At 37.9% G+C, this 22,677-nt stretch overlaps 1 protein-coding gene across 7 annotated transcripts in view; it reads left to right on the top strand.

Moving 5' to 3' along the window:
• LSM14A (LSM14A mRNA processing body assembly factor) overlaps positions 1-22,677 on the top strand; it is a 56,210-nt gene that overhangs the window by 15,542 nt on the left and 17,991 nt on the right. For all 7 annotated transcript variants that reach the window (XM_032612317.1, XM_032612315.1, XM_032612319.1 and 4 more), the window contains exons 2-3: positions 9,754-9,917; positions 12,585-12,714. In XM_032612317.1, coding sequence (XP_032468208.1) covers positions 9,754-9,917; positions 12,585-12,714 — 294 coding nt within the window. The remainder of the gene's footprint in view (positions 1-9,753; positions 9,918-12,584; positions 12,715-22,677) is intronic.

Genomic DNA, 22,677 nt, shown 5'->3' with positions numbered 1-22,677 from the left:
GGATCCTCCCGGACCGGGGCACGAACCCGTGTCCCTGTGTCCCCTGCATCAGCAGGCGTACTCCCAACCACTGCGCCACCATCCCTGTATCAGAATTTTGTTCATTTTTATGGCTGGATAATACTCATTTGTGTGTGTGTGTGTGTGTGTGTGTGTGTGTGTGTGTTTAAAAAACACAATTTGTTCATCTGTTGATGGGCATTTGGGTTGTTTCCAACTTTTGACTATTATGAATAATACTACTTGAAACATTCATTTCTGTGTGGACATAGGCTTTTTATATATGAGTGAAATTGCTGAGTCATTTGGTCATTATATGTTTAGTTTTTTGAGGAACCACCAAGCTATTTTCCACAGCAGCTGCACCATTTCACATTTCTACCAGCAGTGTGCAAGGATTCCTATTTCTCCACATCCTCGTCAATATTTGTTATTTTCTGATTTTATTACTAAAGCCATCCTGGTAGTTGTGAAGTGGTATTTCATGTTGGTTTTGATTTGCATTTCCATAATGACTTATGATATTAAACATCTCTTCATGATCTTGTTGGCTATTTGTATATCTTCTTTTGAGAAGTGTCTCCAAGTTTTTGCTCATTTTTAATTGGATTGTTTGTCTTTAACAATTTGTTGAGTTCTTTATATAGTCTACATATTAAACGCTTATATATGACTTACAAACATTTCTCTTATTTCATAGCTTGTCTTTTAATATTCTTAATACTGTTTAAGAAGGGGTTTAATTTTTATGAAGGGTTTAATTTTTATGAAGTCCAATTCATCTGTTTTTTTCTTCTGTTGCTGTTGCTTTTAGTGTCAAATCTAAGAATCCGTTGTCAAATTCAGGGTCATAAAGATTACTCCTATGTTCTCTTAATATTTTTATAGTTTTGGCTCTTATATTTAGGTCATTGACCCACTAAAAGAAAAATTCTGTGTTTCTCTTCCATTCTAGCTTCCAAATTGTGGGTGGGTGGGGGGGTTTCCCACATCAATCAATTCTCCAACTCCTTGGGCACCAACTGGGTGTCCTACAATTTAACTCAATTCTGACACTGTCTATCTGAAGTTAGTGTCAGATACCACAGGTTAAGGGCTCAGTTCCATAAGACTTCCCCCCACCCACTTCCCACACCAGTCTCAAGGCCTAGCTTGTGACCTGTATTTTTAACCAACTGGTTATAAATTGGGGGTTGCCACAACCCCTTCCTTGGTTTGATCATTTGCTAGAACAGCACACAGAACTCAGGAAAACAGTTTACTTGTTAGATTACTGGTTTATTATAAAAGGATACAACTCAGGAACAGTCGGATGAAAGAGATGTAGAGGGCAAAATGTGGGAAGTGGTGCCAAGCTTCCGTGCCTTCTGTAGGCACATCACCCTCCCAGCACCTCCACATCTTTACCAACCAGGGAGCTCTCCAAACCCCATAGTTTACAGATTTTTATGGAGGCTTCATCACATAGGCGTGATCAATTATTAACTCAATCTCAAGTCCCTCTCCCTCCTTAGAGGGTGGGAGGTGAGGCTGAAAGTTTCAAGCTCCTTATCATAGCCTCGTCTTTCTGATGTCCAGCCCCCTTCCTGAAGCTATCCAGGAGTTCACCAAGAGTCTCCTCATTAGAGCAAAAGATGCTCTGATATCACCCGGGAAATTCCAAGAGATTTAGGAGCTCTATGTCAGAAGCCAGGGTCAAAGACCAAACATTAGAGCAAAAGATGCTCTTAGTACCTTTATCTATTAGGAAATTACAGAAGTTTTAGGCACTCTGGCCAGGAGCTAGAGATAAAGACATATATATATATATATATATGTATGTATTTCTTATGATATCTTAATATCACACCCATTTAGGGATAATTTTTGTATATGGAGTAAGGTACGATTTCACCCTCATTCTTTCACATTTATCCAGTTGTCCCAGAACTTTTTTATTATTTTATTATTATTATTATTATTTTAATTTTTTTTTTTGCTGTACACGGGCCTCTCACTGTTGTGGCCTCTCCTGTTGTGGAGCACAGGCTCCAGACGTGCAGGCTCAACAGCCATGGCTCAGGCTCCGGACACGCAGGCTCAACAGCCATGGCTCACGGGCCCAGCCACTCCGTGGCATGTGGGATCTTCCCGGACCGGGGCACGAACCCGTGTCCTCTGCATCAGCAGGCGGACTCTCAACCACTGTGCCACCAGGGAAGCCCAGAACATTTTTTGAAGAGACTGTTCTATTATCCCTGTTGAACAGTCTTGGACCCTTGTCTAAAATTAATTGGTCATAGATGTTTGGGTTTATTTCTGGACTCTGTATTCCATCCCATAAATCTATATGTCTGTCATTATGCCAATACCACACTATTTTGACTACTGTAGCTTTGTAGTAGATTTTGAAATCAGGAAGTATGAGTCCTCCAATGTTTTCAAAATTCTTTTGTCTATTCAGGCTCCCTTGAAGTTCCATATAAATTTGAGAGTTAGCTTTTCCATTTCTGGGGGAAGGGGGAAGGCCATTGTAATTTTGATAGAGACTGCACTGAATCTGTAGATCACTTTGGGGAGCATTGTAATCTTAAGTCTTCCAATCCATGAACCTGCGATGACTTTCCATTTATTTAGGTCTTCAGTTTCTTTCAGCAACATTTTGTAATTGTTAGTGTACAAGTTTTTTACCTCCTTGGTTAAATTTATTCTTAGATATTTTATTCCTTTGGATGCTGTTGTAAGTGAGATTGTTTTCTTAGTTTCTTTTTTGGATTGGTCATTGTTGGTAGGTAGAAACACGGCTGATTTTTGTGCTGATGTTGTACCTGTAACTTTGCTGACTTCAATTATTAGCTCTAGTAGTTTTTTAAAAAATAGATTTTATGGACTTTTCTATATATGGAATCGTGTCATCTGCAAAAAGAGTTTTACTTCTTTCTTATTTCGATGCCTTTTATTTCTTTTTCTTGCCTAATTGTGCTGGCTAAGACTTCTAGTACGTTGTTGAATAGCAGTGGTGAAAGTGGACATCCTTGTCTTGTTTCTGTTCTTAGGGGAATGTTTTCTGTCTTTCACCATTGAATGTGATGTTAACTGTGGGTTTTTCATATATGCCCTTTATCATGTAAAGTAAGTTTTCTTCCTTTCCTAGTTTGCTAAGTATTTTTACCATGAAAGGGTGTTAAATTTAACAACCACTTTTCCTGCATCTATTGCAGTAAACCTTTGGGGTTCCCCCCTACCTTGGTTTATTAATGTGGCATATTACATTGAATTTTTTTGTGTGTTAAACCACCCTTGCATTCTTAGAATAAAATCCCAGTTGGTCATGGTTTATAGTCCTTTTAATGTACTGTTGGGTTCAGTCTGCCAGTATTTTGTTGAGGGTTTTTGTGTCTGTATTCATAAGAGATATTTGTCTGTAGTTTTCTTACAGTATCTTTGTCTGACCTTGGTGTCAGGGGTAATGCTGGCCTAATAGAATGTGTTAGGAAGTGTTCCCTTTTCTTCTTTTTTTTGGAGAGGTTTGAGTAGGATTGATGTTAAAATGTTTAGTAAAATTCACCAGTGAAACTGGACCTGGTTCTTTGGAGGTTTTTGATTACTGGTCCAGTCTCTTGTTGGACCTGTTAAAGATCTGTTGAGATTTTCTATTTCTTCTTGAGTCAGTTTTGGTAATTTGTATGTTTCTGGGAATTTTTCTTTTTTGTCTAGTTTATCTATTTTGTTGGCATACGTTGTCTGTAGTATTCTCCTGAGTCTTTTAATCTCTATAAGGTTGGTAGTAATGTCCTTGCTTTCATCTGATTTTAGTTATTTACATCTGCTCATCTTTTTCTTTAGTCAGTCTGGTCTAGCTAAAGGTTTGTCTATTTTGTTGATCTTTTCAAAGAACCAATTTTTGGCTTTGATGACTCTGTTTTTCTGTTCTCTGTGTTGTTCATCTCAGCCCTAATCCAGTATAATTTCCTTCGTTCCTTCTGCTGGATTTGGGCTTAGTTTGTTCTTTTTCTAGTTTCTTAATAAAGATCATTTGAGATTCTTTTAGTATAGCATTTATAAATTTCCTGCTTGAGTATGGCATTCTCTACATCCCCTGATTTTGGCAGGTGGTATTTTCTTTTCCAATTGTCTTCAGATTTTTCTTAATTTCCCTAGTGATTTCTTCTTTGACTTATTGGTTCTTTAAGAGTCAGTTTAATTTACACGTACTTGTGAATTTTCCAGTTACCCTTCTATTATTAATTTCTAGCTTCATTCCACTGTGGTCAGAGAATACTTCTTAAAATTCAATCCTTTTCAATTTATTGAGAGTTGGTTTTGGCCTAAAATTTGGTCTGTCCTGAAAAATGTTCCATGTGCAATTCAGAATAATGTACATTCTGCTGTTGCTGAGGGGGGAAAGGATATGCCAACTCTTCTAAATGCCTTCACCAGCACTACTAGGGAAGCCGCTTGTGCCCTGCCCTTGAGGGTTGAAACAATGGCCAGCCTCTGTGCTGGCCCCTCAGTGAATTTTCAGGCAGATCATGTCATACAACCCTAATTTTTTGGAGGACAGGATCCCTGTTGCCCACCTGGCATCAGCAAGCTGCACCAGAAACATGGGCCACTGTCCCCATAGCTGCCCTTGACAGAGATGGGAGATGATGAATGGTAATAGCCAGCCACTCTGCAAAATGCCAAAATTCACCAAAGGTTACTGGCGTCTTTCTTCATTAGGTGCTCCCTTGGATGCTACAGGCATTTGACTAGATTCCATAGTTCCACAAAGGTTAATTCAGACTGTTTGCCAGCCCAATAGTTGCTTGGGTGGAGGGACCAATTCCTGGATCTTCCTACTCTACCATCTTCCATGATGTCACTCACATATATGTTTTTATTTTAGATAGTTGTAATCTTTTGAAAATAATAGTTTTATAATCTGCCTCATACATAGCATGTTTAATGTTATTGTATATTTACCTAATATACAATATATTATTGTATATCAAATATATTATTTGATGTAACAAATAATATAGCAGTCTATTTTGAAAAAAAGTGGACACAGTTGTAGAACTCTAAGTAAGAAATTACATTTGATAAATAATGTTATATTTTGACCTCCTTCTTTAGGTACCTTTTCACCAGCACTTGCCCAGTAATTTCCAAACTGGCCCTCTGCTTCCTTTTTGATTTTATTTTCCAAGTCACAGAAGAAAATATACTGGAGGATAGTGGTTTCCAGGGGCTACGGGTAGGGGGAAATGATACACTGTGGTTCAATGGGTATAAAGTTTCAGTTAAGCAAGGTGGTAAAGTTGTAGAGCTCTGTTTATAATTAACAATACTGTGATGTACACTAAAAATTTTGTTAAGAGGGTAGATCTCATGTTATGTATTCTTACCACAATTAAGAAAAATAGGGAATTCCCTGGCAGTCCAGTGGTTAGTTAGGACTTGGCGCTTTCACTGCTGGGGCCCAGGTTCAATCCCTGGTCCAGGAACTAAGATCCTGCAAGCCAAGTGGTGCGGCCAAAAAAAAGAAAAGAAGAAAAAGAAAATGAATGGAAATGATAGCATTAACAAAAATGCCGGTGAAGTACACCTAACAATGAAGTCGTCTGCCAGCTTGAAAGAAAAAAATGTAAGGTAGCCTGATGGAAGAAAGTATAAAAAAGAGTTGAATCTGCTGTTGGAGACAATGAAAGAGTGCATCAGGATCAGGGAGAACCATGCAATAAGCACTTATAAGACTGATTACATAGCCAAATTGAGCTAAGAGGAAACTTGGGGTGATTGGGCATCATATACTGTTACTCTGTGGCTTTCTGTGTTTAGCTGCTGCTCCCTAAAGTGCAATAAATAAATAAAAATTACAGGTTAAAAAACTTAGGGAGGAAACAATGTGATTTTTGACTGTACTGACATAATTCCCTTACTAACCAGTTGCACATGAGCTAATTCATGTATTGAAATGTTTTGTAGCAGAATAGTACTAGTAATTTTCTACCTTTTCTGTGTTTGTCCGGCCTTCTCTCTTTCTACTCTCAATGTCCAGGTTTCAACCTTCACCACCTCTCATTTGTTCTGTTATCTTCCAGACATGTGTTCCCTTCTGGTTGCTCTTCTAATTAACTTATTCTTTATAATGCTACAAGAACTGTCTGTTGAAAACATTAAATCTGATCAAATCGGTTTCCATCATTAGAGCCTGTTTCTCAAACTCTTAGTGTGTGCAAATCATTCTTCATGGTCTCTGTTTTCATACTTTTTCATTTTCCCTCTTTTGCTGTATGGTAGCTTTTTTTTTTTAAGGGAACTTTTATTTTTATTTATTTATTTTTGGCTGCATTGATCTTTGTTGCTGCGCTGGCTTTCTCTAGTTGCGTTGAGCGGGGGCTACTCTTCATTGTGGTGCGTGGGCTTCTCATAGCAGTGGATTCTCTTGTTGAGGAGCACGGACTCTAGGCACGCGGGCTGCAGTTGTTGTGGCACGAGGGCTCAGTAGTTGTGGCTTGCGGGCTCTAGAGCTCAGGCTCAGTAGTTGTGGCTCATGGGTTTAGTTGCTCCGCGGCATGTGGGATCTTCCTGGACCAGGGCTCGAACCCGTGTCCCCTGCATTGGCAGGCAGATTCTTAACCACTGCACCACCAGGGAAGCCCGGTAACGGTTTTCTTCATACCATATTTTGGAAAGTATGCCTTTAGTTTTCAACTCTATTTTTGGTTACCTTTAGGACTGCGAATAACAAATTTTTAAGCCTACATATGTTAATTTATCAACTTCCCCCCAAATTTTATGAGGTGACTCCTACTATAAAAGATGAGTATTAATTTATGAATTTCCTTTTGTGTTTCCTCTGCTTCTTGTCATTTTCATCTCCCAATTTTTGTTAGAATACTGTGGAAATAGGTACCATCCTAATTTTTGCAACACTTTGTAACTTTGTAGTCTTTTTCAGAACTATTAAATTTACATTCTATTCTAGCACCTTAGTAAATTGTCACATATATTTATGTGCTTAAATGGATTTGTTGTCCATCTCTTATTTTTTGATGGCACTGTTCCTGTGAGTTCTTTATTTTGATGTAGCAAAGGATAAGTCTGTATGGCTTATAGTGCACTAATTTTTTTTTTCCTGGAAGTACAATGAAACCTGATCAAATTTAGGTCTTTATGTCAGGATACTTGTTATATCTTTAGCTATATTTTCTCTTATTTGTTCTGTTGTCTTTCTCAGAGACTGTTCTGCTTATTGTTGATATGTTTTATTAGTTCTGCTGTTGTATTTGCCTTGTCTATTTTTTCTTTCCTTAACTATGCTACCTTTTCTTTTCAGTATCATTTTGATCATAAGAGTTTTATTTTTCTTGAGAATGTAAAGCAGTTCTTTCTGAAATTTTCTTCTGTTTCCTGTGATAAATATTAATCCTGAATGGATTTTTCATCTTTCTTTTGACTACATGGGTATAGTTTGAATGGTTTTGTTATGCCTTAGAAAGCCTAGTAGAGCTTCTCTTTGGTTTTGTAAATAGATGGAAGACCTTTAACCCCACCCCACCTGCCTGCAGCTTCAGGATGAGCTAATCTGTTACTTTGGAGGTCTGGGACTTTATAAAGCATTGTATGGTGGCGATAGTGGTGGTGCTAAGTTTAGGAGTGAGATTGACCTACTTGTAATTTTATTAGTCTTGCTTTTTCTAATTCTTTTTGGCCTTCCTTTTGGTTAAAGGACAAGATGTAGGACCTTGTCACTTGCTCCCGCCCTGATAAAGTATTGGTCGGCCACCAGAGGAAGGGATGCTTCAGCTAGGACGTCCTCCATCTTTTCCTTTATCACATCTGTGTCCCCGTCCACCAGGTTGGAGGGTGCCTGGGAAAATTGCTCAGCATGCTACATGTGGATTCTGGAGTTGGTCTTCTGGTTTGTACTAACTTATTCAGTATCTGAATGATAGTTTTTAATAAAGCTTTATGGTATAGGTTTGAGGTATTTTCCTGGTTTAAGGATATTTTAACTTTTTAATTTTCTTTAGTTTTTGGGGAGGCATATTCTGCAAACCTACAACCATGCCATCATCTTTCCTGGAAGTCTCATAAGTACTAGAAAGAATTTTTAGGATTTAAAAAAAGGCATTATTTAAACTGAAATCTTTATTTTCTATCTAGCTGTGGATCAATTCTGCAGAAAAATGCATACATTCAAAACTTTGCACAATGTTAAGGTGTTTACTTCCTCTAGGACACTCTTTAAATGAATAATATCTGATATTGAAAACTTTCTTATTTGGAGTTTCTATAGGAATGTCAACATCAGAAGTCTCCTAAGATAGTGAACCTGAAACTTTAGTATTCATAAGAAACTCTTGAGGAATTGGTTTAAAATGCAGATTTCTATACCCTCTTCCCAGAAGATTTGAGTCAGTGGATTTGAGAATCTTTCTAGCTTACCCTCATGCAGGTGGTCCACAGTTCACCTTTGAGTAATGTTAAAATAATCAGATTTAATTATGAGATAGATATTTCAGGTAACTAGGGCATTTCAGGCTATCCCATGGAGCTGAATAGTTTGACAGCTGCTTTCCTTGGCTTCTAGAGGACGTACTATTCACCAAGATGGATATTCTTTCCATTTTCTTCTCTTAAACCCGAAGCTCAGTTTCCAAAACTTTGGGATTTTTGTAGATTGGGAAAATCTTCACATCTTCACTTACTACACACACACACACACACACACACACACACACACACGAAATGCTGCCAGTTTTTTATTTTGCTGAATGAGGGCATTAAAAATAAATAACAATGAAGGACATCTTTAACACCTCCTCTTACCACAACCACCAAAGATATAAGTAAATAAAAATGTAGGAAGAACACAACCTCATAATACCGATAGTCTTGTTTGTTTTTTTAAAGATAACTTTTTTTTTTTTTTGCTGTGTTGGGTCTTTGTCGCTGCGCGCGGTCTCCCTCTAGTTGCAGTGAGCGGGGGCTACTCTTTGTTGCCGTGCGTGGGCTTCTCATTGCGGTGGCTTCTCTTGTGGAGCACGGGCTCTAGGCACGCGGGCTTCAGTAGTTGTGGCTCACGGGCTGTAGAGCACAGGCTCGGTAGTTGTGGTGCACGGGCTTAGTTGCTGTGCAGCATGTGGGATCTTCCTGGACCAGGGCTCGAACCCGTGTCCCCTGCATTGGCAGGCAGATTCTTTTTTTTTTTAATATATAAATTTATTTATTTGTTTTTGGCCGCATTAGGTCTTCATTGCTCTGCACAGACTTTCTAGTTGCGGCGAGCGGGGGCTACTCTTTGTTGCGGTGCACAGGCTTCTCATTGCAGTGGCTTCTCTTGTGGAGCATGGGCTCTAGATGTGCAGGCTTCAGTAGTTGTGGCATGTGGGCTCAGTAGTTGTGACTCGCAGGCTCTAGAGCGCAGGCTCAGTAGTTATGGCGCGCGGACTTAGTTGCTCTGCAGCGTGTGGGATCTTCCCGGACCAGGGCTCAAACCCGTGTCCCTTGTATTGGCAGGCGGATTCTTGACCACTGCGCCACCAGGGAAGCCCCGCCGCCCCGCCAATAGTCTTTTAAATTGAACACATTTAGCTCTATGCAAAACCCACTCTGTTTTCCACTTAAGAAAAGAAATTTACTTAGCTACAAATTAATGAATACTATCTTATGGATGGCATTTAAGAACTGCTCTTTAGTACTTGAAACAGTGCATTGTAAGAGGCACTACCTGAATACAGTGAGTAGACATGTATCTCATATCCTCTGTTTTCTCACCAGTTCGGTCCTTTGGTACAGAAGACAGACCAACAGATCGTCCAATACCACCTCGAGATGAAGTCTTTGAATACATTATATTCCGTGGGAGTGATATTAAAGACCTCACTGTTTGTGAGCCACCAAAACCACAATGTTCTTTGCCTCAGGACCCAGCTATCGTTCAGGTAACATAGTAAATTTGTCTTGCAGTTCAAGTAAATTTCATGCACATAACTAGCCCTGGATTTTGCCTCTCCTTGTTTTTTAAATTTTCTCGATTAAATGTTCATATAAGCTTATTACTGTTTTCTAGTTACCTGGATACCCAAAATAACTGGATAATGTTCTCACCCAGGTTTTTCTCTTCAGATAATAAGTTGGGACTAAATAGATTAAGAAATAGCTGAGGAATTAATTTTTATCATAAGATACTTTCTGATTTCAACAGTGGTTAAAATAGCTAACATTTATTGAGATCTGACTTTATGAGAAGTACTATTCAAAGCACTGCACATATAATAGGGCAATCCTCACAGCACCCTCTCAGCTTGGTGCTAGAGTTATTCTCATTTTTATAATCCTCATTTTCATAAGTGAGGAAATTGAAGTAGACCCATAATTTGAACAGACCCAGGAATTCTGGCTCTAGAATCCAGGATCCATGCCACTATACTATTCACACGTGGATCATATTACAAACCAGGGTGGTGATGGCTACTCTTAGGTAAGATGACTAAGTTTAACGAAAAAAATGCTAAATCACATTATATATTATATGTTTGTAACATAGTATACATGCAATGCAAAAACATAAAAGGATTTTAACATGTACAGATACGTTGTTCAATTCCCAAATAAAGTATTAAAGACGACGATCCTAAGTATTCTCATTAAGAGAAGTTTTTTTTAAATCAGTTAATTTATTTATTTGTTTTTATTTTTGTCTGTCTTGGGTCTCCGTTGCTGTGCACGGGCTTTCTCTAGTTGCGGCGAGCGGGGGCTACTCTTCGTTACGGTGCACGGGCTTCTCATTGTTGTGGCTTCTCTTATTGCAGAGCACGGGCTGTAGGTGCACGGGCTTCAGTAGTTGTGGCGCATGAGCTTAGTTGCTCCATGGCATGTGGGATCTTCCCGGACCAGGGATTGAACCCATGTGCCCTGCATTGGCAGGCAGATTCTTAACGACTGTGCCACCAGGGAAGCCCGAGGAATTATAAAATTTGTGTATTTTATTTAAAACAGAAACACATGATGTCTAAAAGGTTGTAAATTATGAATTAAAGAAGATGTTCATTATAGTACCTGTTTATATGTTAATTGGAAGCACATAGAAGCTCTGAATTTCTACTAGAGCAGCAGAGGAAGCAGGTTAACATGAGTGTTTTTAGTTACTGGCATAGATTAAAAACTTTGTGGCCCCCATATGGTTTTCCTGCTGAATCCATTTTCTTCTCAAGTTTTTTTCTTGTCAAAAGTCTTTGGTCATTTGCAGTAAAATATGCTTGTTGGGTTTTTCTTAACTTCCTCTTTTTTATGCTGTGAGTGATAAAAATCTTAGGTTTTCACAAAACTGACTATTAAAATATATATTATCTTGCATAGAATGTGCCTTCCAGCTATTAAAAGGAAATACCTAGTGAACTCTTCTAAAGAAAATATTAAGTACTATATAAAATTAAAATGGGGGAAAAAAAGAGAAAGTACCTTTTAACATTTACTTACTATTTTTCTGAGTATAAGATAAGCTTTTTAAGAAATAATAAATTTGGTTCTTGCAACATAAACTGGAGAAATTCTCTACTCTTACCTATCCCCTGCTTTTTAAGTCTTACTTTTGAGGAATTAAGTCTGAAAGAATCCTGAGAAAGTGCGAACTTCTTAAATGGAGGGAGAGGAGACACATTCTCATAGAAATAGCTGCCTACACCGAAGAGCGATGTTATCGGACTCTCATATCTTTTGATAACTCTCCAGAGAACAACTTATTTAATCTGTCAGTTTTATGGAATGACAGTAACCTAGAGAGCACAATTCAAAATGATTTTTAAAAACTTCTTCCAACCACTGTAAATTTTGGCTTTTGATCTTTTGATTCATTCGTTCAGTAGTATTTATTGAATACCTGCCTTGTGTCTGATACTAGCAGCAAACATACAGACAGGGTTCTGCCATCAGTGAACTTGTATCCTGGTGGCTGTTAGTACACTTCATATTTATATTATCAAACATTTTATGTTAAGATAAATTAATGTATATATATACATATTAATATATATATGTATTTTAGGTTTAGTAAGAAGCTTTTTATAAAGTGCTCTTTAACGTAATAATAACTGTATTTAAAAGTGTAAGTAGCAAGTGGTTTCGTACAGGATAGTTTGTTTCTGCATTTCTTTCCCATAAATTTAATAGTATACCTCAAGTGATTGAAAATAAGAGTAAAATCAAAAGTGAGATGTCTTACTTATGTCACCACCAGACTGAAACTTAGTACTGTAACGAAATTTGATTGTTCTCATATTTTTTCTTTAAGCAAAGTTAGTTTACTTATTCGGGTAACTTTTCTTCGGTTCTTTCCTAAATCTGTTGTAAAACTGAACTCAGAGGAGGAGTTCATTGTAGAAAAAAGCATTTATAAATCACATTGCGTACAATTGACACATGTATATAAATACTGCAATCAGGTTATTCAGCTGTTTTAACATTAAATGCATGTTGCAAGTTGTTATAATTGCTTTTGTGTCTAGTAGTTGTAATTTAATAGTTTTCTTTAAAAAGTAAATATCCAAATTTCTTTCCATTATGTACATATTGTTTAGAGCCTGGAAAATTAACCCATGATCTTTTCTCAGTCTTCACTAGGCTCATCTACTTCTTCATTCCAGTCAGTGGGCTCCTATGGACCTTTCGGCAGGATGCCAACATACAGTCAATTCAGTCCAAGTTCATTAGTCGGGCAGCAGTTTGGGGCTGTTGGTGTTGGTATGTTGTGCTTTTTTCCTTTTTTTCTTTCTTTTTTGTATATTTCCCTGTCTTTACCACAAAGATACATAAAACCACAAATTTTCAGACATATTGTTTGGTGTTCCTTTTGTAGCCTATTATTTTAAAGACTTTATTTTAATGTCCTTAATGATTAGTGGTTCTATAAAGGCCATCTCTTAGAATGCTAACATTTTTTAAAAATCTAGATATATCCAATTACCAAATGTTATTGAATGTTATTTTAAATTTTCATAAGATATATCCATTTAAAATAAGCATTTTTTCCAACATTGTGGGTTTTCAAAAAGGGAAGTAGAGATAATGCCATTATTAGGGAACAATATCAATATATAACACTATAAGGAGAAAATATAGGAGGGCTAGGCTAATAACAGTCCTGTTTATGATTGGAGGACAAAGGTTATCATGTACAAAAGCTAGGTATAATCAGATCAGATTTTTTTGTGTTTATTTTTATAGTTGTGCGTTTTAACTCTTAAGTACACCTTTATTGAAATTTCCACAATAAAGAAGAGTTTTAAATCTCAAACTCTAACCCTTAATCTTTTTTAATTCCATTGAAATAATCACTTATCAGTTTATCTCACTGATCACAAATCCAGTTTCAGGTTTATCTTGAAACTCATTAGTATGTTAACAGGTTTTGTTAAAATTAATTCCTTTCTTTGAATATTTTTTATATAGTTGTGACTTTCCAAGTATGTAAATGTTTTACTTATTCACAAAATAAAAAACAATGGGAAAAAAAAAATCCAAAAATTGAATGAATACAAACAGAAACAACTATATCAGATAACATAACCACACAGAAATAAGAATTCAAGTAAATTTTTACACTCTTAGTAAGATATATTGTAGGAATAAATACAACTATTAAAAAAAAACTTGACTTAGGGTTTATTATTGGTAGTGGTATTGGTGGTGTTAATTTTGAAACTATTTTGTATGTATTATAGGATAGGGCAAATGAGTAATATATTGATGTTGTTGAGAAATGGTATTCTTACCTTGGAGAAGGGAGATATAAATATGGAATGGGGAAAGGTAAAGAAGAATGCTATGGTGGTGAATGTGAATTGGAGGTATGGGTGTGAACTCATTTTTTAAAAACTGGTTGTTTCCTGACTCTGTTCATAGAAAGGGCCTGGAAGCAATGATACCCAGCAGCAAAGAACATGTATAAACCCAGTTCTTGCTTTCTAAATACCTCTCCCCGCTAAAAGGGATCTAGGCCCCTTTTAAAAAGAAGAGGAAAAAGAGGAAACGATGCTTTTAGAATAACACTAGCTAATAAATAGAAAGAGTGGTGGACATAGAAAATCATCATTTTGTAATCTCTAGTGAAATAATTAACAAGGATTATCAGTGGATGCTAAAATCATTGGGTGAATGGTGTTGGAACAGGATATTTAAACGATCTTAAAAGTATCATCCCCCAGTTTACTTATTAATTCCAAAGGGAGAAAATGTGCCTTTATAATGGAGAGATCTGATGGTCACCATCTTAATTAAGTCGTCAAGTTTGGCATTGCCATAATTAATGATTATATGTCTGCTGATGTGATGATATGGGGGAAGGAGGGTAAACAACTTCACTTCTGTGGTATTCTTGCTGAAAATGCAGGCTCTAATCATGAAGAAATTGAGATATATATTCAGAATGCCAGGCTCTTCAAAGGATTCAATGTTGTAAAGAACAGAGGCAGCGGGACTGTTTATTTTTTAATTGCATTCGATCTTTATTTTAATTAATTAATTTATTATTTATTTTTGGCTGTGTTGGGTCTTTGTTGCTGTGCGTGGGCTTTCTTTAGTTGCGGCGAGCGGGGGCTACTCTTCCGTTGTGGTGCGCAGGCTTCTCATTGCGGTAGCTTCTCTTGTTGAGGAGCACAGGCTCTAGGCGAGTGGGCTTTAGAGCGCAGGCTCAGTAGTTGTGGCGCACGGGCTTAGTTGCTCCGCGGTATGTGGGATCTTCCCGGACCAGGGCTCGAACCCATATTCCCTGTGTTGGCAGGCGGATTCTTAACCTCTGCGCCACCAGGGAAGTCCTGGGACTGTTTTAGACTTGGGAAGACTGGAGAGACATAGCATCCAAATATAACATGTGATTGGATCGCAAGTTTTAGGAGAAGTTGATAACAAAGAATGTTTTAGGACTACTGAGGAACTTTGAGTAAGGACTAAATGTTGGATGGTGTTATTGTTTATTTTCTTAGATGTGGTAATGGTATTGTGGTTAACCATATAAGAGAATGTCTGTTTTGGGGAGATGATTTTGAAGTATTTAAGGGTGAAGAGGCAAACTGATTGTAGTCTATATAGGAAAAAGAGAATTGTGTATATCACAACATGAAGAAATGGAATAGGCGTGGCAAGATGTTAGTAGTTGGTGAGCTAGATGGAGGAATATATTGATATTCAGTGTACTCCTCTTTCAATTTTGACACAGGTTTGACATTTTTCAAATTTATTTTTGTTGGGGGGTGGGTTGTAACCCAGACATTCATCCCTAATCAAAATTTAAATATTTAATTACTTTCAGATTTGTTGTTGGATTGGTGAAATAGGGTAGCTTTGGTCCACGTACCTTCTAATCCTGGTCAAGTGAAGATCAATGTTGCTTATACACGTTAATCAAGATATACTCTACGTTAGTTATAACTGTTAGAATCCTATTCTGAGGATTCAGATAAGGGACAATCGCAAATTATATTATCCTTTTGAGACTCCTTTCACTAAGTTGAATAGTTAGCTAACATTTGGATTATTGTACTTACCTTCTACATTACTGTGAAGTTTGCATAACTTAATATGTATAAAGCATTTGAACAGGGTCTAGCACAAAGTATCTACATAATAAATACTGCGTCTGCTATTCTTCACATCCTGCTCCTCTAATCAAAGTATTTTGTGGTGGTGAAATATATATTCCTTATAAATGCTGTTATCTAATTTTGACATTGGAGGTTGCTGGTTTAGTGTTTTTGGGTGTCAAAAAGGTAGAAGGTTTTGCTTGTGCTTTCCATGTGGGTAGACTTAATTTTTGCAGTGACAGATTATTTTTTTTTGTTTTTTTGTTTTTTTGCGGTACGCGGGCCTCTCACTGTTGTGGCCTCTCCCGTTGCGGAGCACAGGCTCCGGACGCGCGGGCTCAGCGGCCATGGCTCACGGGCCCAGGCGCTCCGCAGCATGTGGGATCTTCCCGGACCGGGGCACGAACCCGTGTCCCCTGCATCGGCAAGCAGACTCTCAACCACTGCGCCACCAGGGAAGCCCTGACAGATTATTTTTGATTGTTTGATTTTCATACTGGCAGAACAATTTTTGGAGTCGCTAATTAGAGAACTATATATAGTATTTAGAAGTAGTTAAACGAGGAGGAGGAAAACTGTAGCATTGATTAAGGTGGCAGATGTATTTTAGAAACGGAATTAACTTAGATATAATTTGTGTTGGTAAAATTAAGCCAGATTTTAATTTAAGCCTCTTGTTTTCATTTTCTGTGCCTAATATTCTGATGTAAAGAGAAAGTTTAAATAAATCAAGATTACACTATTGCTGTTTGGGGGGAATTTTTTCTATTTTAATTTTCATAGTTTTATTTGCAATTTATATTATGAAGGGTTAATATCCTGAATATCTAAAGAGCTTCTAAAAATAAAGCTCCACAATCCAACAGAAAAATTTGTAAAGATTAGACACTGACTTTGCCTTTTTCAGAAAAAAATAAATACAAATGGCGCTTAAACATGGAAAGATGCTTAAATCTTGCTCATGATAAGAGATATACAACTTAAGTCATCACCAAGACGCCATTTCTCACTATCAATTTGACAAAAACACAGAAGTTTGAATATATTCTGTTTTGGCAAGATTGTGAAGAAAGAGATACTCTCATACTTTGTTTTTTTAAGCTGATGCACAAATAATTTTTATGTGCAAAGATTAGGTCATTACTGATGTTAATTAGGAAAAATTAATTATCTCACAATAAACTGAAGCATCAAAATAGCCATGACATGCTAAGTCTCATACTACTCTTGTGGGCAAGATGGAGGCATATTGGCTGAACATGGGTTCAGCCAGTGGGTACATTTTAGCTGCTTAAATAGCAGAACCATATTGGACAGTGATTCTCTTAGGTCTCTAGTGTTTTGTACACATTAATTTTTAATCACTGAGTTTAATGAATACTTAACATGCTTATGAACTTTAAAGTTAGCATAGGGACTTCCCTGGTTGTCTAGTAGTTAAGAATCTGCCTTCCAATGCAGGGGATACGGGTTCGATCCCTGGTTGGGGACCTAAGATCTCACATGCCGCAGGACAACTAAGCCCACACACTGCAACTACTGAGCACACGGGCCACAGCTAGAGAGCCCGCATGCCACAACTACAGAGCCCACATGCTCTGGAGCCCATGTGCTGCAACAAGGAGCCCACGCTGCAGCGGAGGATCCCTTGTGTTGCACCTGAGACCTGACACAGCCAAAAATAAAATAAATAAAGTTAGCATAAACCAGGAGGGTGTTTCATGCATTAAGGATGACAGACAAAGGATTGTTAAAGATATACTTGGGGGCAATTCCCTGGCAGTCCATTGGTCAGGACTCCCTGCCTCCACTGCAGAGGGCACAGGTTTGATCCCTGGTCAGGGAACTAAAATCCCTCATGCCACGTGGTACAGCCTAAATAAATAAATAAATAAATCTACTTTGGTAATGTATAAAGGAATTAAACATTCCAGTTAAAAAGCAGAGATCATCAAACTGAATTTTTTTTAAAAAGACCCTGCTATGTGATGTTTATAAGAGATGAATTAAAAGAAAGTTAAAGAACAGAAAAAGGCATGACATACCATACAAACACTGATAAGAAGAAAACTATGTTAGGAAAATTAACATCAGACAAAGCAGCTTAAAGATCAGGAGTACTGCCAAAGATAAAGAAGGATTCTTCATAACAGTACATCAGGAAGCTGTAACAATCCTAGATGTGTATGTAACTTTTATAAAATAGTACACCAACACCAACAATTGCAGAAAGTAGATTCTTTTAAGTAAATATTGATCAATCAATGGGATAGATCAAATCCTGGTCCATAAAATGAGTTACATTAAATTCAGAAGGATTGAAATCATACGTGGTATCTTCTCAAACCACAAAGAAATTAAATTTGGAATTAATAAAGATAAATTGGGGCTTCCCTGGTGGCGCAGTGGTTGAGAAGTCCACCTGCCGACGCAGGGGACACGGGTTCGTGCCCCGGTCCGGGAAGGTCCCACATGCCGCGGAGCAGCTGGGCCCGTGAGCCATGGCCACTGAGCCTGCGTGTCCGGAGCCTGTACTCCGCGACGGGAGAGGCCCCAATAGTGAGAGGCCCGTGTACCGCAAAAAAAAAAAAAAAAAAGATAAATTGAAAAATATACAAATAGTATCTTTCTGTTTGCTCAATACAGAAATTGAGCAAACTTACAAGAATCACTAATGAACTGAAGAAATCATAGGGGAAATAAGATATTTTTAAATATAATGATCATAAAGTACAACATATCAAAATTTGTGAGTGGAGCTTAAGCATTGCTTAGGGGAAATTTCATACCTTTAAATACATATATAAGAAAACAAGAATTTTTTTTTTTTTTGCGGTACGCGGGCCTCTCACTGTTGTGGCCTCTCCCGTTGCGGAGCACAGGCTCAGCGGCCATGGCTCACGGGCCCAGCCGCTCCACGGCATGTGGGATCTTCCCGGACCGGGGCACGAACCCGTGTCCCCTGCATCGGCAGGCGGGCTCTCAACCACTGTACCACCAGGGAAGCCCCCAAAACAAGAATATTTTAAAATCAGTGCTCTAAGCTGCCAGCTTATTAAGAAGCTAAGAAAAAGGAAAGAAAATTAGCCCAAAAGTACTAGAAGGAAGAAAAAATTTAAAGCAGAAATCAAGGAAATAGAAACAAGTCAAAAATATGTATATAATATCATCAAGCCAGGAGCTGGTTCTTGGAAAAATTTCATAAAATTAATGAGCCCCTAGCAAGACTAAACAAGGAAAAAAAGAAGACTCAAATAGGGCTTCCCTGGTGGTGCAGTGGTTGAGAATCTGCCTGCCAACGTAGGGGACACGGGTTCGAGCCCTGGTCTGGGAAGATCCCACATGCTGCGGAGCAACTAGGCCCGTGAGCCACAACTGCTGAGCCTGCACGTTTGGAGCCTGTGTTCCGCAACAAGAGAGGCCCGCGCACCGTGATGAAAAGTGGCCCCCGCTCGCCGCAACTAGAGAAAGCCCTGGCACGGAAACGAAGACCCAATACAGCCAAAAATAAATTAATTAATTTTTTAAAAAATAAAAAAAAAAAAAGAAAGTGTAGGCATCACTATAGATCCTAAAAGGATAATATGAAGATATTGTGAACAACTTTATGTCAACAGATTTGACATCTCAGATGAAACAGACAAGTTCCTTGAAAATACAACTTTCCTAAACCAACACAGGAGGAAGTACAGTCTCAGTATCACCCTTTTAAAGAAGTTGAAAAAAAAATAATAAAAAAATAAAGAAGTTGAAACTAATTTAAAATCTTCTGTAAAGAAAATTCTAGACTATTTGCTTTACTGATAAATTCTACCATTTAGGGAAGAAATAATTTTACCCATCTTACACAAACTCTTTGAGAGAATAAAAGAAGAACACTTCCTAACCAGATAACCAAGGCAAGCTGAGATACCAAAACCTAAATGGTATCTAAATGAAATCAATACAAGAAAATAAAATTACAGCTAATTTCCCTGAACATATATGTAAAAATCCTTAACATAGTATTAGCAGTGGAAGCCAGCGGTTCATAAAAAGGATATTACATAATGACATCTCAGGAATGCAAAGATGTTTTAACATTTGAAAATCATTAGTAATTTACCACATTAACAGAATAAAGGAGAAAAACTGCAATCCCAAGAGATACAGAACAGGCATTTGGTAAAATTCAAACCCCTTTATCAACAACTAAGGAATAGGAGGGAATTTCCTAACCTGATCAGTGAAGTGAAAAGCTTACACACAGGGTTTCCCTGGTGGCGCAGTGGTTAAGAATCCGCCTGCCAATGCAGGGGACACGGGTTCAAACCCTGGCCCGGGAAGATCCCACATGCTGCGGAGCAACTAAGCCGGTGCACCACTAGTGAGCCTGAGCTCTAGAGCCCGCAAGCCACAACTACTGAGCCCACGTGCCACAACTACTGAAGCCCGTGCGCCTAGAGCCCATGCTCTGCAACAAGATAAGCCACGACAATGAGAAGTCTGCGCACCACAACGAACAGTAGCCCCCGCTCACTGCAACTAGAGAAAGCCTGCGCACAGCAACGACGACCCAACAGAGCCAAAAATAAATAAATAAATAAATTTATTTATTTAAAAAAAAAAAACTTACACACATAATGGTGGGATAATGAATGCTTTTCCCTTGAGGTAAGGAATAAAGCGAAAGAATTGTCTTATTTCATGTAGTGTTGTTCTAGAGGTCCTAGTCAGTCCAGTGAGGCAAGAAAAAAATAAATAAAAGATTTAGAGATTGGAAAGGCAAAGCTAAAAATGTTATTATTTGAAGGTGACATGATTGTGTATGTAGAAAATGCAAAGGAATATTCAGCCTACTGGAATGAATAAGTGAATTTAGCATAGTAAAGGAATACATGGTAAATATACAAAAATCAACTGTATTTTTGTATTCAGAACAGACAGTTTGGCAAACTGTGTGGCCTGTGGACCAAATCCCACCAGCCTCCTGTTTTACTGGAATACAGCCATACCCATTTATTTACATGTGGTCTGTGGCTACTTTTACACTACAAGGGCAGAGTTGTATAGTTATAACAGAGAGCATATGGCCTGAAAAACCTAGAATATTTTATTTACCATCTGGCTACTTGTAGATAAAGTTTGCTGATCTAGAACAAATTATTGGTAAATGAAATATAAAGTGCAACAAAGCTTACAATAGCACCAATAACATCAGATACCCGGGAATGAATGTAACAAAAGATAGTATTTGAAAATCTCTATGTGGTTCTCAGTGGAGGGGAGTTCATTTTACCCCCCTCCCTCAGGGGACATTTGGTAATGCCTGGAGACATTTTTGTTTGTCACAACTGGGTGATACTACTAGCATCTAATGGGTAGAGGCCAGGGATGCTACTTAACATCCTACAATGCATGGGACAACCCCTCTCAACAAAAAATTATCTGGCCCAACACGTCAGTAGTGCTGAAGTTGAGAAAACTCTGCTCTACAATAAAAATCACAAAACACTGCTGAGAGAATTTAGAGATCTAAATAAATGGAGAGTTAATCCATGCTTATGGGTTAGAATATTCAATATTATTTTTATGATGACACTTTCCCCAGAATTGGTTTACAGGTTGAACACAATCCTGATCAAAATCCCATCACACTTTAAAACTAGAAATTGACATGCTGATTCTAATATTTGTATGGAAATACAAAATCTATAATAGCCAAACTACTCTTGAAGAAAGAGGAAGTTTGAGGTATACACCCAATTTCAAGATTCAGAACAGGGAATTATTGATATAAGAATACACAGATATACCAGGGTAAAGAATAGAGAGTACAGAAATAGACCTACTTAAATGCTGATTTAAGACAGAGATGCCAGTGCAGTTCAGTGGAGAAGGGGAAATCTTTTTTGTTTTGTTTTGGTTTTTTTTGTGAATGATGATTATAAATTTCACTTTTATTTTCCTGTGGATAGAAGGGGAAATCCTTTTAACAAATGATCTTGCAGCAGCTAGATATCTATTTGGAAAAAATTAACAGTGACCCCTGCCTCACACTCTACATGAAAAATAACTTGAGATAAATCAATAGCAGCAATGGCACGAGGGAGGTGGGTGTAGTATGACTGGGAAGTCAGAAAAGAGACGGAGGATGTAGAAGAGTTTGCTCATGGGGCTAGGTGGTGGTGGGGAGGCAGGCGCAAGCAGTGAGTGGGAGGTTGAGTCAGAGCAGGATGGAGGTTGAATACACATCATCAGAGTGGTTTATGTCTTGGTCATTACCCAGAAATACTAGGGATAATGGGATAGATTCAGCATCCCACAGAATTATTGAGAGCAGTAGCCTCAACATTTCTGGGGATGTTGTGGGAGGTTATGTTAGGCCTCTCCTTAGCTGGCTGGGACTGCAGCCTGAATGGATTACACCTCTAAAGGAGTCCCATTCATTCTTATTGTCTGAGGTACTTTGCTGAGTTCTGATGCCCCGTTTTAAGAGAGATATGAACAACTAGAATTCATTAAATTAGGAGAAGTCAAAAGAGGCAAGGCTTAAAGAGCATGTGAAGGTGAGTAATTGTTGAAGGAACTAGAGTTGCTTAGCTTGGAAATTAGAAGATGTGAGGAACATGATCATAATCTTCAAGTAATTTTAAAGCAGGTAGTTAAACTTCTGTTGTGGAACAAAGAGGTATAAATGAGTAATGAGAAAAGAGGTAGGCAGATAAGGGGGAGGACCCTATAAACTAAGGTAAATAGTTTGAACTTTTTTCGTGAGGGCAGTGGAAAGCCATCAGAGAGTCCTAAGCACTGTAGTGATGTGATTATTTTTCTGTTTCATAAAAGATTATTCTCAGTACCACTTTTATATTGGATTTAGAGGTGGGGGAAGAGGGGCTATTGAAACAGTTCCTGCTAGAGAAAGCCTATGTAGATTAAATATTAAGAAGAGAGCACAGTATATGGAAAGTGATTGATCCATAAGTTCTGAAGAAATGTAGAAAAGAAGATTGACATAACCTAGTATAGCAAAGGTCCTTTCCTCATATTTTGTTCCTCATATTACCAGAACTTTTTGTGGTTGCTTTAGGCAGAATGCAGCCCACAATACTGTACTGAGGGGAGGCATTAGAATGGACTGGAGTCC

The sequence above is a fragment of the Phocoena sinus genome, chromosome 19 (genome assembly GCF_008692025.1).
Source record: "Phocoena sinus isolate mPhoSin1 chromosome 19, mPhoSin1.pri, whole genome shotgun sequence".
NCBI classification, from domain to species: domain Eukaryota; kingdom Metazoa; phylum Chordata; class Mammalia; order Artiodactyla; family Phocoenidae; genus Phocoena; species Phocoena sinus.
Note: the sequence above shows the minus strand (reverse complement) of the source record. Positions and strands in the feature narration are given on the sequence as shown.